Raw genomic sequence first — 18,120 nt, forward strand, 5'->3', positions numbered from 1 at the left:
TAACCCTACCTGAAACACAGCTGGACTGTTAGAGGAGTTTGTTTTTCATAAATTTACATGGTTTGGGTCATCACTGCTACTTGTTCAAGAATTCATTCTTTTAAGTACAGCCACAGTTGGGCAACAGAATTGCAGCAGAACAGTTCTTTAGTCATACTATTTGAAATCCTGTAAAACTTTATTATCTAACCTGCAGCATACAGAGTACCACCAAGTGTATTATAGAGTAATGTTCTCCAAAAAAACAGATGCCTAAATGATGGATCTTCTATCTGCAACAAGCTTAATTTACTTAAGCATTGAGCTACAAACTCTCCAGGGATTGAATTTTCTTGGGAAAACTATACACACAGATACACAATCAGACTTTAAAAAGGCAATGGCACCAAGGGAAGAGACAAGAAAAAGGTATTAGCAAATCCATTGATACGCTTTTTATTGACCTGGTTGAAGACAAGAAACTAGGCAAGGATTGTGTTGGTGTTCCCCTAAGCTCATTGAGGATCTGTAGTTGCTGCTGTAATGAGAATATGTATTTTTTCTGAAAACTGCTCAAACTCCCTGGGAGTTGGGGAAAAAAAAAGCTAAATATCTAAGACAGGACTTTGCTATTAGCTTCAATTAGTCTAGAATTCGGCCCTACATAGTTTCCAAGAATGCATCTTATTTTTACAATATAATCTTTGGTGGATATTCAAGGAGCTTTGATTTTTAATAGGGTTGTTCTCATACAGATATATCAGGCCTTGTGAAGAAACTTTTGAACTTTGGGTGCTATTTAGTGGAGAGCTACTCAGACTTTGGTAATTTACATTACTGTCTTCATAGTGTTTGCCCACAATAGCTGAATAATGGGGTTCATTAACCTCCCTGTGTAGGCATATCCAAATTGTTTGCCTCTAGCCTTGGCTCCCTACGTGTGGCTGGGGAGGAAAGCATTGGCTTTTTATTGACTTGTCAAGCCGAAGGTTTGCATTACTGGCCAAGTAGCTCATGACCCGTTCCATTTATTTCACTGTTTTGTGGTGGGGAAACAGGTAAAGGAATCCTGCTGGAAGCCCCTCCTTCCGCACGTTTTTATGAATAAGAGCAGTGTTTGGAGCAGTTAAGGCACCGTGACCAAATCCTCCGAAAGACGTAATGCAAGCAGCATGGGGCTATTGTGGGACACAGCTGTGGGCGGTGTTGGTTACCCTGCGAGACATTGCTTATTCAACAGAAAGCTCTGGAGGAGAACTTATTGTGGGATTAAATAGGAGGGAAAAAGTGATACTTCAGGGAGAAGAATGTAGAAGGGTAAACCACTGTTTGGGAAAATTAAACAATAGAATCCGGGCAGTGAAAGTCTCTTTATTGCAGGACTAGTGGGCATCCCAATTATTTTACAGTGTAGCACTTAGAAGAGAAGACCATGCTAACAGTCCATTGACAGAATTAATGCTCTTTGCGTCAGTCCAACTTTTGCTGTAAGACGGAAAAGAGCGTGTAATGGTGAAATCATTTTTGACATGATCAATAGACCACCTGAGTGAGGAGGCAGAGTAATGACAAACCATCTTGCTCCTCTCCAAGGCTTCAGAGGTGTGCTTTAGGAATTCCAGTGATCTTTACAGCTTTCATAACTCTTTGTGCATGTGTGTTTGTGTGTGTCTATACACAGCTGCATTTTTCTGTTCTGTAGTCTTTTAAATGCTAAGAGTTGGAGGACTGATTTTCAATGCCTTTTTAAACGCTGAACATATTTTAATGAAGATACTGTCTTGGGTACGATTCATATCCTTTTCCCGATTGTTCTTTTTGAGTGTAACATATTGGCCCTGATCCTGCAGTAAAATCCCCGTATGTGGTCTTGTATCCGTTCAGAAGTCTCATTCACTTCGGTGGAGGTTCCTCCCTTGCTGCAGGATTGCAGCTTTTACGGGGGGGGAACAAACCTGAAGAATACTGCATCCCTTTTACCAAAATGTGTAAACGATCATTTTTGTTTAGATGTCTAAAGGTGATTTAGCAGAGGTTTTTTTCTTCATTGAGCATGATTTATTTCCAACTTCAGATGTAGTCCTTAGCTTTTTTCTTTTTTTTTTTTTTAATTACTGAAGCCACCCCAACTAATTATTCATCCTGTTTATGGTAGGTGGTAGGCTGTGGCAAATTATTTTCATTTTGCTGCTGGCCACATTGGGTGATGACTCCAAAAGTGAATCCATAAAAAGGCTTGAGTCATTAGAAAACAAAACAACTTACTGTGAGATTCTTTGATTTTGCTGCTTATTACTCAAGAGTAAAGAAATTGTATACTGTATACCACAATTAAAAAAAAAAAATACTTCAGGCAGGTTTAGACACATAAGAGAATTGCTTGTGTAAATGAGCATGAGCAGCTGCCAAAGCACAACAGAAACCGATCAAATATGTGTGAAAGATTAGAAAAACAGATGAGTATTTGTTTAAAAAATACTTTGCTTCCATAGAAGATGACTGGAAGAGAAAGGTGCTGATTTGTTCTTGTCTTTGAGAGAGGTACTTCTTTTTATTCACTCTTTTATTGAAGTTTTTAAACCAAAGTGAGTGAACTGTGTAGACCAGGGGATTCACAGTGTAGTTCCTGGGAGCTGGATGTGGACAAGAGGGCCGTAGAGAAGTAGCCAACTGTAAACACAAAGGAAAACGATGGTCCTACCTGAATTTCATGAAATTGTCCTGTGAGCAATTGATCTGTAGCTGTACAGAGCCTCCAAGTTCAGGACTGGCTGGTTTGCTTGGTTCTTACAAAAACATGTCTCAGTAACAAGCTGGAAATTACAGTTTTAGAGGTTTCTAAACCTATGCTGGCATAATTTTCTGGTAGTTCATAAAATTCATATTCTACACTAGTTCCCATTAAAGAAGGTAGATGTAGGTTTTACGGGCAAGCTTTTAGATCATTCATCCCATAACATTTCCCAAAACAAACGACAATAAAGGGCAGTTTGCAAGGAACACGTAAGAGAAGATTTGCAAAGAGCTCATGGGCATAAACATGTTTTACCAGCTTCTGGTTTTGCTGTTGAGAGCTCAGCAGAAGGGGATAATGCCAGGTGGTTTTCACATCGAAGCTCTGAGCAGCTTGTTATTGATGATAAGAGAGAAAAGAAGATGAAAGATACCAAGACGCCACGCTACCAGCTCAGTTTTGTTTTGTCAGACTGGCAGTGAACCATCCGGAGATGTAAGAATGGTGAGAAAGAATGGGAGGGAGATTGAGGAGTCATCGGCAGAAAGGTGTTTGTGGCTGTTGGGAGAAGTACCCTGGTGTAACAGATACAGAGGGCAGAGGCCAAGGGCAGAACTCTATTTCACTTAAAGTAATGGAAAAATAAACAGTAGAAAACCTGTAATTCCATTTCAAGAGTGCAAATGTCCATAAACCAAAGGAGTTACCTAGAAATGTCAGCTGGACTGAAGGCCTAATGGATTCAAAAGTGGTGTTTTCTGCCTGTGGGAAGGGGGCACTTGTAGCAAAATGACTACAGAGTGAATTGTATGAATAACTCCTTCCTAAAGGACATTGGGAATAAGCGTGTTACCTCTAGGAGAAAAGGACCGTTAGCAAAGAAGTTACCTCTTCCAGGCAAAAGACTGTCAGGCTTTGCAGAAGTCAAGCTGAATTAAATGTTGTGAAGGATATTGAGCAAACAGGAGAAGAAGGGAAAAAGGAGGACCAGGGAAATGAAGACAGGGAGAAGATGAAGGGTAATACAGGTATGAGACAAGAACAGGAAGAATACTTTCCTTCTGGCCCTATGTTCAGTCTCTCCTTTACTGAGGAATGGGACAAGGTGGGTACCAGCAGCAGGTTGACAGCAGTGGAAACTACCATAATGAACTGGGAAGCAAAATATAGGGACCTTTACACACTGAAATCAAGGAATGGGATAATCATTCTCCCAAGTTCCAGAAGAATTGGGTCGTGAATTTCAAGACTCAGTGACAAGTAGTTTTTAATACATCTCCTTTTATTTAAAAATGCAATGTTTGTTAAATCTATTTCTAATAAATAATAGAAAAAATAGAAGTGCTGAAGAAGGGGAGAAAGGAAAAGTGATCTAGACACCTGGTGACAGCAGTACACATAATTACAAAACACATTTTGGAGGAAGGGCTGATTAAAGGCTTGGAAGTAATGGAATAAAACACAAAACGGAAGGAAACCATACCAACAGCCTTGATATCTTATCTTTTGATAAAGCAACTGATTTTCTAGATTAGCCTAGTCCGGTTGGTAGTCCCTGCAAGAGATGTGGCTGGCGGTGGCTAATTTTTTTGCCATGCATCTCGAGTATCTGTTTCCACCACCGATGCTGAGAGCGGCTGCTTCTGCCTCCCACTGCAGAGAGACTTCTTCTGGACTGGAGAAGCAGTCACTGGGTGCAGGATCAGATCGCTTCACCTCCAAGGGAGTCTCAGCTGCGGTGGAGAAGAGCTCGGACACTCGCATGGGTGTAGCTGGAATAAAGTTGACATCTGTCCTACCATTGGGAGAAAGGAATGCTCTCTTCTGGGTGAATAACAGGTGGCAAATCCAAACTGGATTTCAGGAAAACGTTTAATACTATCACACAGGTCATTCATAGTGAAGCTGGAAAAGACAGGAGATTAGCAGAGGAACTGCTGAGCAGTAAGGAGCTAGCTCAAAGGAAGATAGCAACTGAGACTTGTAAGAGTTATCTAACCAGAGAGGAGGTTACTAGTGAATATGCTCAAGGATGTATTTCAGGACTGGTTTGATTTCATAATTTCATTTAAATTTTTGTCACAGAAGGAGGTAGAACACTGATGCTTTTTATTGGAAGTAAGGCTGAAGGATTGTGTCATTACAAACAAGGATCTGATGATTGTCTGGAAAGACCTGGATAGAGTAGAAGGGAAAAAATGGTATTTAATTCAGTAAATGAAAAACTGCAGTTAAGGCTTTGCATTTGAAGTGTACCGATAGAAGCTTCAGCGAGAAGTAAAAAGCTGATCAGTAGACGTATCGCTACAGTAGATGCATTAAGTGGGTGAGGGATCATTAGTTGATCACAGAATAACAGAGTTGTCAACATGATCCACGTATGACCGTAGGGTGCATTGCAAGAGGTAATTTTAGCGGAGATAGTGGAAGTGTCTGGGCTGTCATGTGAGAACCTGGTGATACTTCATCTGAAATGTTCTATTCCGTTCTTGAAGGCAGGTGGTGTTCAGGGAGGATGAATTGGGAAGAGCAGGTGCAGAAGAGGGCTTGGAGCACTGTTAGGGGAAGCATAGGGTAGCCTGTGTTATCATAGGAGAGGACAGCAACTTCATGTGTTTAGTCTAGCATGTGGAGAGGGGATATGATTGCTGGCTACAAATACATCAGACAAGTAAACATTTTGGAGGGAGAAAGCTATTTAAGCTAAAGAACAAGTTGGCATAAAAACAAATGGGAATTAATTGGCTGTGAGTGTAGGCTGGAAATTAGAAGAGGTTGCTGTGTCACCAGAGCAGTGAGGTTGTGGAACAGGGTGATGGTGGGGACAAAAAGATTAACCGGTTTTAAGATGAAGCTCAAGAAACTTGTGAATGGGATTAAGTGACACGATGCCTGCGAAATCACTGGACTCATTTGCCCAGGAAGGTATGTTTGCGGGGTTTTGCCATAGTGATGAAATGGAGAATGGGCTGTTGAGCTCCACGTGCACCATTGAAGGTCAACACGCTTACGTGGAAGTTGTACCATGTGTATGAGACCAGGCAGTGTCCACAAAAATGGATGACATCTTGGAATAAGTGTTCAAGTGTTCATTTTCCATGATAGAAAAGAATATCACATCACGTGAAAATATTTATATTTTTTTAATTTGAAGTTTAAGTACTGAACTCTTTTTCAGTTGCAAAATTGCTAGGGATTCCGCTGGAGGTTTGGTGCATTTTGGCACTCTGCAAACACGTGACTTGGTCATAGCGTGTATTTGTGGAGCTTGTATCTGCCAATAAGAGTTGCTTGCACAGAATAAAATATTCAGTAGGGCGTAAGAGATAAAAACTAAATTTCTCTTTCTAAAAGTAATATGGGAATTAGCCTACATTACAGAGCTTAAATTACACTGATTCTCCTCCAGGGTTGGGATAAAATTTTCAAAATCACCTCTAATCTGTGAAGAATCTAAACCATATGGAAATCTTCCTCATTCCCCTGGGTGTTTTTGATACTCTTACCCATAGCTCTTAGAGTATTTAGGTTTTTTCTGGTACATCAATCTCAGTTCCAGATGTGAGATTTTTTAGTAATAAAATAGTTACACCACTTAACTTTCTAGCATCGAGGAACTTCTGTCAATAAGGGAGTATCAATACTAATGGTTAATAATATCACTTGTACTAATCCGAGTGAGTGGTACTCGTTTTAGTTATGTTGGTGCAGCTGATGGTATAATTTTCCTGCATACAAAGACTCCCTTAGCTCCTGCTCCTTGCTTAAAAATGAGTCTTGGGTTTTAAAAGAATTAGGACTTTTCAAATGTCATTTCTCTTTTGGGCAGAGCATATGTGAAACAGCTGCTTGGAGTTCTACCTCCGAGAGAGTGCTGTGATTTTTTACTAGACCTTTCAAAGTACTGATACAGCATTTTTTTGGAGCTCATCACCCATAGCAGTCATTCAGCCCTGTGATTCATATCCTATTTTTGAAAAGCCGTTTCCTTTTGGTGCAAATGTCTTTTCCCCGTGTTTATATGAAGCAGTCAATGGGGCTTTCGGCCGCAAGGATCCAAATGAAATCAAATCAATTACTTCCAAAGATAGGAAACCATTTCACACCTTGGAGCCACATTTTGCTCCAGATGTAGCGTGTTACAACTCATGCCAGTTAGAAACCAACTGACCTATCGTGACACTTAAAATCTTGGTAGAATTTGCACTTTGCCTGCAAGCCAACACTTCATCCTGTTTGGGTTTGGATCTGTAGCTGTGAACGGGGTGATTCCCCCAGAGTAATGATGAAAATTGGATTTCATTCATTCTACCATTATGAAAAGGTGTATCGATACATGCGTTCAATTATAAATATGCTGAGGTTCTGTAAGAAATACAGTTCCTGCTAGCATTTAAAAAGAAATCCAAAGTGAATTTAGGTTGGACACAACCAGATACACAATGTTTACATTATTTCTGGGTTTTTTTGAAAGGGAGTGGTTTAGTTATGATTTATACTTTTATTACCACTTCTATTCCAAGGGTTTTCTAACACCCCTTCGTTCTGGAGGAACGATTTTGATTCAAAAACAACTTTAACCAAGTTTTTATGTTTCAGTGTAGAATGTGTTTGTGATATATTGCCACACAAGCAGCCTGCAATTCTTGTCTCAGGGCTCTGAGAGTGTTGATGGTGGTTGATGTTCATTTGTGTTTGATTACTTCAAAAAATACTAATCCAACCTCAGTTTTAGATACTTTGGATTTTGGAGGGGAGCTGGAGGTGAAATTTTGTCTTATTTAGTATTGTACTTACAGACTTCTAATATACAAGCGCTGCTTTTGGAAGCAGATGAAAAGCACATTTGAGAAAGAATGTATGTATGCTGATGTCCAAATGTAGGGTTTAAATCCTAGCAGGGACTTAGGTACCAGGCGGATCGAAGCTTTGCTGTGGGGAGTACTGCCTGCTTGCAGTGCGCTCTGTGCCTCACTTTTCCCGTCCATAAAATAGAGCTCATAAATCTTGCCATCATTTACATAGTGTTTTGATATCAGGTTTCTTTCCAAGTCTGAAGTAACATTAATTATTAGTCGTGGGACTGCTATTTCCCTTTGATTTCTCCCCACCTCCATATTGCCGTGTATGCAGCCCCTTCTTCAGGAAGGAGGACAGGCTAAACCACCCTCGCTGAGATTACTCCATCACCTCTAATGGTGTAGCACAAAGCCATTCATTTCTCCACTCTGGAGCCTCTGAACTTTATTAGCCCAAGGGAGTGGTAGGCCCAAGCGTGCTCCGAAATGCCGATCTCCTGTTTTGATAACTGAGCTCTAAAATCAAGATAAACAAGCTGCCCTATATACTGACTGTGTCCTAATTGCACACTTCAAGCAAACCAGCCAATCAGTGAGTGTGTGTCGCCCGCTAATGAATATTTGTAGTTTGGGAAGATTTCATATGTGATGTTGCTTGTAGCTTCTGCAGCTATTAGCAGCATGACTTCGAAGACCCTGTGCAGGAGGAGAACCTGGCTTTATCTAGGCCAAGAAACTGTGGAATTTAATTTCATATGTTAGCTGGGCATGGTCACTCATTCAAATTGTATTAGCTAATACTTCTTTAAAACTGTTTACACTGTGTGCAAAGTTGTGTTTAAAATCCTATTAGCTAATACATTTCCTAGTCTAGACTTGGGGAGGGTTGACTCCCTGAAGAACTCATAGCAGGACTTTGTTTACTTGCAGGGGGTGGAAGAGGGAGGAGGGGAGAGAAGGGGTAATGATGTTTGAGACCATCCAAATTACTTCTGCCATGCCAAATATTTTGCTTTCTTGTCCCTCTCCTCGCTTTTATTATTTGCTAAAATTATTTTTTTTATTGAGAGGTCACTCTCAAGTCGTGAGGGTGACTTTGCAAACCATGGGAGTATTGCCACCAACCAAGGTCTTAGGCGTTCAGCCTTGGGAGCCAGGGCTCTCTGGGGGAGCAGTGCGGGGAGGAAGGCACAGAAGAAACACCTGAGTTGGGGTGGCCAGTCTGGCAGGACCCCCAGGGAGCCACATGCTAAGACTTTCACTGAAGCGGAAACACATCATGGACATTCACAAGAGCCAAAGAGAAAATTTTCTTGGTGGGAGAGAAGAGTGGGGTTTTGGATGTACCCCACTAACAGGAGAAAGAGGCTGGATTTGATGTGTAGGTTGCTCCCAGGATGGCCTGATAATAGACTTTCTTCCTTCTGCAAGTCACAGACGTACATTAGGAGTCCTGTACTTTGACTCACAGTCTAGCACCTTACTGACACATAGAAAGAGCCTGAGCTCCCAGGTTACGTACCTGAAGCAATCACTAGGACATCAAGTGGTGTGAATGCCTTCGGTGTTGCTGATGAAAAATCACCTAACACCTGTTAGACTCTGCTCCACTCTAAGTTTCTAAACTTCCTTGCTGTTGGTTTTCTTCCCCTAGTCAGTCATAGTAGGTCTCGGAAGGTAGGTGTGATGCTACACTTGGCAGGTTAGGCAGGAATACCAAACCCATTGTTCTTTTTCCTTTTACTAAGTCTCTTACTATAACTTGCCATAGTTCTGACTTAGTAGTGCAAGTGGCATATCTTGGGAAAAAAACACTATTATCTCAGCCAAGCATTAAATACTGTATAATTCCAAGCCTTTCTCAAATGATTGCTTGGATTATTGACTTGAAATGCAGACAATGTTTCCGATCGTAGTGATACTGCCTTTTGAATGTCCTAAGAGAGTTGCAGTAAAATCTAAAGTTGAATTTAAAATTCCCGGTGGAGCTGGACTTTCCTGGCTCTCAGAAGTTGCCGGAATTTGATTTTCGTCATGGTTTTCCTACTGATGTCTCCATTTTTTGCTTTCTTAAGTTATCCTCCTCTCTGGAATGTCTAACCTTTCTTTAAATCACCTTCTTCCTACAGTCCCATCATAAATCAATTGCACTCCCACAGTTACCATTCAAATATAAATAAGTTAGTTAAATGATTTACCAAAATGTGGTAAACCAAATAGACCTATCCTGTGTTTTGTTTGAGGGTTTTTTGTTTTGTTTTCTAAAACATCCTTTTCCTTCTCTTTATGTTTCCAATCTAGAGCCTTATAGCAAGGGCTTTTTCTGTCTTGTCCATTAAATTGCATGCACATCTATAACACTGTATCAACATCCATTAATAAATGTTGGGTCCCCTATGTATCCCCCTTCCTGGGCAAGATTATTCTATACTGTATGTTTACTAGAGCTACATCCTGTCTACTTCAGCTACTCAAGTAAGTAGTAATATTTTAACTGCTGAGTATATAGTGTGCGTCATTTATTTGTCCTGACTAGATCCACTGCTGATTTCATAAACATTTGGGGAAAGAAATACCAAACTAGCAAATATTTGGAGAACCCCCTAATGTAGGATCTTAAGAGGATGATATCGTCTCTCAGTTTGAAGATTAAAATCAGTGCTGTTCACAGCTGATTAACTTTCCTTTCTAATATTTCCCACAAATTGAGCTAATGTAATAAAACTTAACGAAACAAGGTTTAGTAAAGCCACAGAGAATATTTATGTGACAGTGAGCTATAGAGTGGTTCAGGCAGTCCTGGTGTTTGCTTTGTAATGGCTCTGTGCTTTACCCTATCCAATGGATGGGTGTAGCAGTGACAACAGTCCTTGTGTTGGGTTGAAACAGACTCTTTGATTACTCAAAGGTGATGTGAATTAGCAGCACTATATTTTCTTTACATCTAGTGGGTGATCGATCATTGCTTTCTTTCCCATCAACTCTTAACGATTCCCATTTTTGCTCCTACAGTGTCATCAGCAAAGTGGTGCCAGCTCCAGAGGCCAAACCTTCTACTCCTGTGAGCCGGCCCAAAACACCTCCACCCGTGCCGTCACCGGTACCAGCTCCCGTTCATGTCACCCCTCCTCCAGCTCCAGCTCCTCCTCCTCCTCCACAGGCTACTGTCTCACCGGTCCTGATCCCACCGCCCTCTCCAGCTGTCTCAGCAGCAGGAGGCTCCAAAGCTCCGGTTAGGAGCGTGGTGACCGAGACCGTCAGTACTTATGTGGTAGGTAACACGTGCTGCCATGCTTTGTCCGTGCCAGTGACATTCATCTCTTGAATTGTTGAGCTCCTGGGTGAACTCATCATCTCAAACTGATGGTAGCTACTCTTTATCCAGCCCTTGCTTCCATGCACTTGTTTTGAGGGGTTAATAATTAAAACACTACTACTTGGACTGAATTTTTTCTGTGTTCCCAGTTCAATGTTTAAGGTTCTTCTAACAAGTCCAGTTCTATCTCACTTGGTATTTTCTGCTAACTGAGCTAGAGCATTTATTTTTGGAGGTGGGGATTTTTTTACAGAAGCTTTCCTAAGTGCTGAATTGAAACCTCAAATGTCAAACTCACCATAGATTTTGCTGTCTGTCAGGTCAGAACCCTCATACCACATCAAGAATTTGACTTAGCCCTCATTCGAGATGTGTGGAGTCTACTACTCTCTTTTCTGCTTTCCTCAACATACAAAATTGCAGATGTTTGTGTATCTCAAATTAACATTGTGTATCTCAAGCTAACACCAAAATTATCTACAGATTAACTATCTGTAGATAGTTAATCAGTCTACAGTTCATTAGTCTGTTTGACATATGCTCTGAACTTGCCTTCTCTCTGGTAGCATTAAGACTTCTTCATTCCTTTAGAAAAGTCTCCCGTTCAACATGCTGTAGGAACTGCATTCTCTAAAAGAACACGGACATACCCCTGGGCAGGACTAGGATTGCTATGCTACTGAAAATTTCTGCTTGAGATGCAGTGTAAAATGGAAGTCCTGACCAATTCTGGTCATTGAAGAACAGCAGACAGCATTAACAACGGTAGCAGTGGTGTTATCCTCCCTGTCCTGGCTAAGTTCCAGCTTGGTTGATGACACCTTGCTTATCTGTAGTGGGTAGCAGTTTAAAAATCTCACAATTTAAAACATGTGAGACTTGCTTTTATTACAGAGTTTTCTGTGCTTTCATTGCAACGTCTGCATGAGTTTTCTCTTTTTTTTTATCATTCCTGTTTTTATAACGATTCCTAGTGTAAATCTACCCTGACATTTCTAATGGAAAAGGTGCTCTTCCCTGCTGGACTTAAACAGTTGTATCGTGTTACTGGTCTCTATTTAAACAGCTGCTACATTTCACTCCCGAGTGGGTTACAGCACTAGTGACCACACATAGGCTGTGCATATCTTTAGGGTGTAGGACACACATCCTCACCTTCTGTATCACAAGTGTAAGTGCAGTGTCACTCTGACGTATCACAGTAGTGCCCAGAAGCTTGGAAATTCACTCTGAGAGAGAAACATTTCCAACATACTGAAGAAAATGGGATGTAGTACAGTAAGTATTAAAAGCAAATAATTTAGAGATTATGTTAGTTTAAAGAATGAAAACCTAGAGGTTTTCTTAGGTACTTCTGGTGGTAACACTCTTAGCACCTTACGGAGAATTCAGAGGACATGTAGGCTCCAGGTTATTTCTTTCTCTTACAGCATTATCGTTGAAACCAGGGCTTTACTGCACTGGGATCCAGCTATGTGCACAGGCAGAGAGACTTCAGATGCGAGACATTTATAGGTCAGAAAGCTGAGAGAGAGGTTGAGAAAGAGGGGAATAATTAATAACTATTAGCCCCTTGTACGAAGGGAATCAGGGACACCGAATGATGAAATGGCTTTCCCCAAATCGCACGGGAAAGCTCTTCCGGAGATAAGGCTGAAGCCAGTGCAACAGAGGTGCCTAACTCCCTTCTGCAGGGGAGGACAGGAGGATGATTTTATAGATTAAAAAAAAAAAAAAAATACAATGTGGGATCTTCCTGTAGGATAGCATCTCAGTAAGTGTGCTCTGATCATTAACTCTCAGCGGTTTGTACTAAAATAGCATTTGGCAATCACATACTGTCCCTCCTTCCACGACCCTTGGCTCGTTAAGGAATGAGAAGTTACACAATATTTTTAACATCCTCATTCAGCAGCCCAAGTTCTTGTTTAACAAACAGGCAGAGGTTTCAGTAATTACAGACCACCCTGCCCCTCTCCAGCCCCTGAAAGCCCGAGGCAGGTATTCTGCAGGTGAACGTCCCCCCTGAAAAACGTGAGTTTGGGAAAGTCAGGATATCTGCCTCCTCCTGGGGCAACGTCGGGCTGTGCCGCCTACACCTGGCAGCACCAGTGCCGAAACCGGGCAGCACCCTGGACGGGGTGGGTGCCGGTGCCGGAGGATGGTGCGGGTACAGCCAGGTTGCTCAAGCCAGTTGTAAAGGACTGTAGCTGTCAGCCCGACAGCCCGCAGCATTGCTTCTCTGCAGCAGCACGGTGCGAGCGGCTCCTCCTTCCCCAGCAGGATTATCCCCCAGGAATGACTACGGACCTTTTCACGCCGGGCGCAGGCGGTTTACCTGCGGAGCAGATGCTTCTCTACCAACTTAAAATGTCTTTGCGGATGTGAGATTGGATGCGTAGATAGGAATGGTCATTGCAATCAATCAGCTTTACAGTCGAGTTCATTGCGTGACGTTGCCTGCTCCGTGTCACTGTTGGGAAGGGGATTGTTCCCTGCTTGACGTTCCTGGGCTTTGTGTTTTCTAGTTTTAAGTCATAAAAAAAATTCAGGGCTTTAAGAAGAGTCAGTCTAGAGTGGTGTGAATTCCCCAACTGATTTTTTGGGAAGTGGTATAAGGTGTACAGACCACCGTGTAGTAGCTTTTTTACTTTTCCCGAAGAGCATTTGAGGGGCTTTTCACCTACTAGTTTTTTATATCATTTTTGTAAGCTGTACAGATAGCAAAAAGTTACTGCCTTAGATATGTGTAAATGCACTAATGCACAAAAGCTGAGAACAAAGCCGTTTACGTTTTTGAGATCCAGTGATAATGTGCAAATCTTCATAAAGGCATGATGACATCAGGGTAATACCCCAGACATTTTGTATGTTGTATTGTTAATGGCACTTCTTGGGATGGATTTCGTGACGTTTTGCATGTATGTTTTTACCAAAGAACGGTTAAAGAAACCACTTGAAATTTAAAAATACAAATAACGGGTCTAGCAGGATATAAACATTAAAAAAAATTTCATAAAGCTCTGAATATGATAAACCCAGTAAGCAGCTGCCTAATACTGTAAATGATCTGCCTCTCTGGTTTCGTTTACCCTTTAGTAAATTGTTCTGTGACATAAATGTCATAAGGGGAATGGAAAGTTACTCAGTAACAACTTTTTTTATATCCTGATCTTATCAGCCAGTTGAAGTTGAAGACTTTGGCTAATAAGTAATACGGCAACATATACACATGGCACTGTATATTTTACATGCATATCAGACTGTTATCTTACGCAGGAGGCTGCCGTTGCTCGTTCTTGCCATTAACAGGGTAGAATTTAAAAAGTCACGACAGTATAGACAGAAGGAACCGTGTCCTTAAGCCCTGGCTGCTGTATGCGAGTGCCTGTGCTGAGGTCGGGTGGTACAACTGGCTTTACTGGTTTACAGGACAGTACAGAAAAATGGACGCCTTTGTCAACAAGTACAGTATAGAGAAATCAATTAAAACATAACGCCGAGCACTTACAGTCGGAGAATTCATAAACAGCAACGGTGGCCTCTGGATAGCTTTGCAGATAAGAAAGCTGCCTTTGTTTGTTTGTTTGTTTGTTTGTTTGTTTGTTTGTTTAAATGTCAGCTTTGCTGCCTGCTTAGCCCTGAAAACCAGCTAACTTTCCTTTTCTTTGCCCAGATCCGAGACGAGTGGGGTAACCAGATCTGGATCTGTCCTGGCTGTAACAAGCCAGATGATGGCAGTCCAATGATAGGTTGTGACGACTGCGACGATTGGTATCACTGGTAAGTTGCTCTCATCCATCCTGTTCCGCCGTTCCCTTGCAGATCGGGGCTGTATTATTAAAAACCTTTCTTTTTTTTTTTATCGTTCGCGACGCCGGGGATATTTAAATGGCTTTACTCTGTCCAATTTAATAATCTGGAAGATATTTTTATCTCTGTTTCTCTGGAATTTGAAGAAGCAGATTTTACGCTGTGAAGGAGAGTTACTTTTTAATTAATGGGCATTGGTGATAACAGTTGTTTTTGAAAAATATTGCTGATTCCGGTAATTTTGTGAGAACTACGGGATGATGAGCATAGTGTATAAAGATAGGCATTTCAAATTACGAAGCATTGTATGAACAGTAATATAAATGTCAGCTCTTATAAAAGGGTTGGAGGGAATTAATCACTACTTTTTAGGTGTTTTCTTAAACAGCTACATAAAATCATAAGGTTTTTTGCAGATGTGTTAAAGAAGCATTTGAAATTATTTTATATTTAGCCTATTATACCTGAAAGTGCGCTCATGTTTGCTATTGAAATAACATTTCTTACCTGAGTGTCCTTTCGATTTATTGTTTTTTGTTTCAAAGCAAGTGGTTTTTTAGGTTTCTGTTCGATCATTATATTCATTACGATAATGATAATATAATTACTATATTAATTCGAAGGCCAGATTCTGTGTCCCACTGGAAAATTCCATTTCTTTGGGTAAGAAACAAAAGTGACGTTACTCCACTGAGATGGTACGATATTTTCCTGTCCTTCACAGGCCTTGCGTTGGGATTACGACTGCACCCCCAGAAGAAATCCAATGGTTCTGCTCCAAGTGTGCCAACAAAAAGAAAGATAAAAAACACAAGAAGAGGAAGCACAGGGCACACTGAAGACTTGGCAGCGGACTGAAGTCGTGCGGTCGCCGCGGCACCTTCTGCCCTGACGCCGACGCAGGGGGGATCCAGCCTGCTCGTGTCTCACCCTCCGTCACCGGCTGTTCGGGTTACTCTGGAGTGGAGCAGGGGCGAGGAGATGCTCTCCCTCGCGGGCTGTTGCGTTTCGCGGACCATCCGAGCCCGGGGGTCGGATTTTGGTACATTCTGAGGCTGCCTTTTCACCTACCGAGGGAAATTTGCACAGAGCGATACGAAGACTTCGGTAGTTCATGGTACCGCTCCCGCGGCTCGGCAGCAGCAAAGATGAATGTTGTAAATACAGATATCTGTCCTATTCTTTCTCGATTTGTTATTAATCCCTCTTGAACCTTTGCAGTAAGGTGCTGAGAGGAGGAGAAAATGTAAATTGCAGTAAGTTGTAAACTGAGGAGACCTTCTGGAATGATTTCTGTAGTCTGGATACAGTTCAGCCTCTACTGCTGCTGAGCCAGATAATCATAATGTGGAAATAAAAAGTGGCTGGTAAATATTTTTGTGACGAGAATATATGAAGCTTTTTTCCTTGATTTTTAGTACTAACATAAAATAAACATGGTCAAGCTTTTGTGATATATCTTCTATTTTTTAAAAAAAAAAAGTTTCTATTGTGTCGATTTTTTTCTTCTGTGTGAATTTATTTCAGTGGACCTGTAATATATTTTATACTTTGGTTTTTGTTTTTTAGTCTTTGTCAGTGTACCTTTTCATTGCTTGTACATTTCATTGGTGTGTAAAAACACTTCCCATTAAAAGATTTTCACACGTGTAAATACCTGATATTTATAAAGTACTTTTTATTGTTATTATTATTATTTTTTAGGGCTTGAGGATTTTTATTTTCGTTTGCCTGAGAATACAAACCTAGCAGCTACTGAAAGCCTGTGCGACAGACGCCTGTCCGTACGGCTGTAAGGGATTGGCGAGCTCTGCCCCAGTGGTACGCGCACGAGGAGGCGGCCAGCACCATAATTAGGCCTCGATTCAGATACTTAAACGTGTGGTAACTTCTTAAGAAGTGAGTAATCCTGTTGCCTTCAAGGAGCCTGTTCCCACACTTCGCTCTACATGTGCTTAAATGCTTTCTGAATTGAGAGCTTAGGCCAGGGGCTCCGCGCTTTTAACGGTAGCTACAGTGCGTTAATCTGTAGCTGGAACTGAGCTTTTTTTTCTTTTTTCTTTTTTTTTTAACAAGCGGTAGTGAGTTTGCCAAAACACTCGGGCTCGTGTTTAGATGGAGGAGGTAGAGAATGGCATCGAGGCCAGAAGATGCGTTACTCTGCTTTGTGTATCCCCTTGGCAAGACCAATGAAGAGAATACGCGTCGTGTTCCCCATTGAAAATGATGGGGGAAATTGCAGAGGGGGAAAAAAAAATAAGTCAGTATTAGATATTGTAGTGCAATGGGTCTGAGAGCTGAATAAAATGTAAAAATAAATCTGGAAAAGAATTTATACCTTTTGTTTCCAAAGCGATTTTAGACGTCGTTGGTTAATTTGGAGATATTGCTACTTTCAACCGTACAGTGAGAAACATCTAATGTTTGAGAATACGGCCCTTTAACCTGTTGCGCGGATGTTAAGAGATTTTTTTTTAAATGCATCCAAATTGATATTAATGAGAAAGAATTAGTCATGTTTTTTAAAGTACCAGTCTAGTTAGGGAAATGAGGCTTTGCTGATAGAAGTGTTAAATTGCAAATCGGTGGAGATATGGATGAAATTGGTTTATTAAAAGTGCACTGTTACCTTCTTTGTTCAATGCCACCTCATTTATATTCCGTCCCTGCTAATTACCAGTCAAGAAAGTTCTTGGGTCTGATTTTTTTTTTATTATTATTTTGAATTGTTGGATGTTGCAAACCTGATTCTTGTTTTTTTCCACGTGTAATGTGCAGACATAGAAAATACCCAGTCTTTGGTCATATCTGGTTGCAATAATAAAGAACTAGCTTTTGGTAAGTTGTTTATCCATTTCCTCCTCCCCTCCGTTAATCAGAACTTCTCACACTTAATGAACTAAATTATTCAAGGTGCCGTGAGAGGGCTGAACTTTGCCGTTTCAACGGCTGTTCAGCGATTTCTGTGTGTGCTTGTGCGTTGCTGCCACCGGGTTGGTTTCCTACCCTGGGTTTTATGATTTTATAAATGACCCCTGTGGCAATAAAACCAAAGCATCATTTTCAGGAGGCTTGTGTGGCTGACGGGATTAGTAACGGGAGAAGGGGCCCTTCACCTCCGGGTCATCGGTTTGAAGCCAGCCTTGGTCCGTAGCCGTGTGGAGCCTGTCTCCCCTGTCACTTACGCTGGGGTGTATTGGGAATCGGTGTCATAAAAGAATAATCGGCTTCCAAAAATAGTGGTCCCCAAGCAGCTGTGTGGCATGGACCTTTCTTACAGCCCCTCGTACCACCCAACGCTGGGCAAGCCCAGCTGCTTCCCCAGATGTTTGTATTGGCTGCTGTAACTTCACAGGTTGTGTTTCTTCTCCAAAAACTCTGCCAGAGTTGGGGCTGCTCCCTTGGTTCGCAGCTTGATTTTAGGTTTGGGCACTTGTGTTTCTCTGAATCCATTTATGATCTGGGTTTTGGACACCGCT

General features: G+C 41.4%; 1 protein-coding gene across 1 annotated transcript in view; it reads left to right on the forward strand.

The window, feature by feature from the left end:
- TAF3 (TATA-box binding protein associated factor 3) overlaps nt 1-15,480 on the forward strand; it is a gene marked incomplete at both ends in the record, with an annotated part of 117,966 nt that extends 102,486 nt beyond the window's left edge. The window contains 3 exons of the mRNA XM_081998932.1: nt 10,525-10,783; nt 14,505-14,611; nt 15,366-15,480. Coding sequence (XP_081855058.1) covers nt 10,525-10,783; nt 14,505-14,611; nt 15,366-15,480 — 481 coding nt within the window. The remainder of the gene's footprint in view (nt 1-10,524; nt 10,784-14,504; nt 14,612-15,365) is intronic.
- Between the last annotated feature and the right edge of the window lie 2,640 nt (nt 15,481-18,120).

Source organism: Phaethon aethereus (assembly GCF_964289735.1).
Source record: "Phaethon aethereus genome assembly, chromosome: 1".
In the NCBI taxonomy this organism is placed as follows: Eukaryota; Metazoa; Chordata; class Aves; order Phaethontiformes; family Phaethontidae; genus Phaethon; species Phaethon aethereus.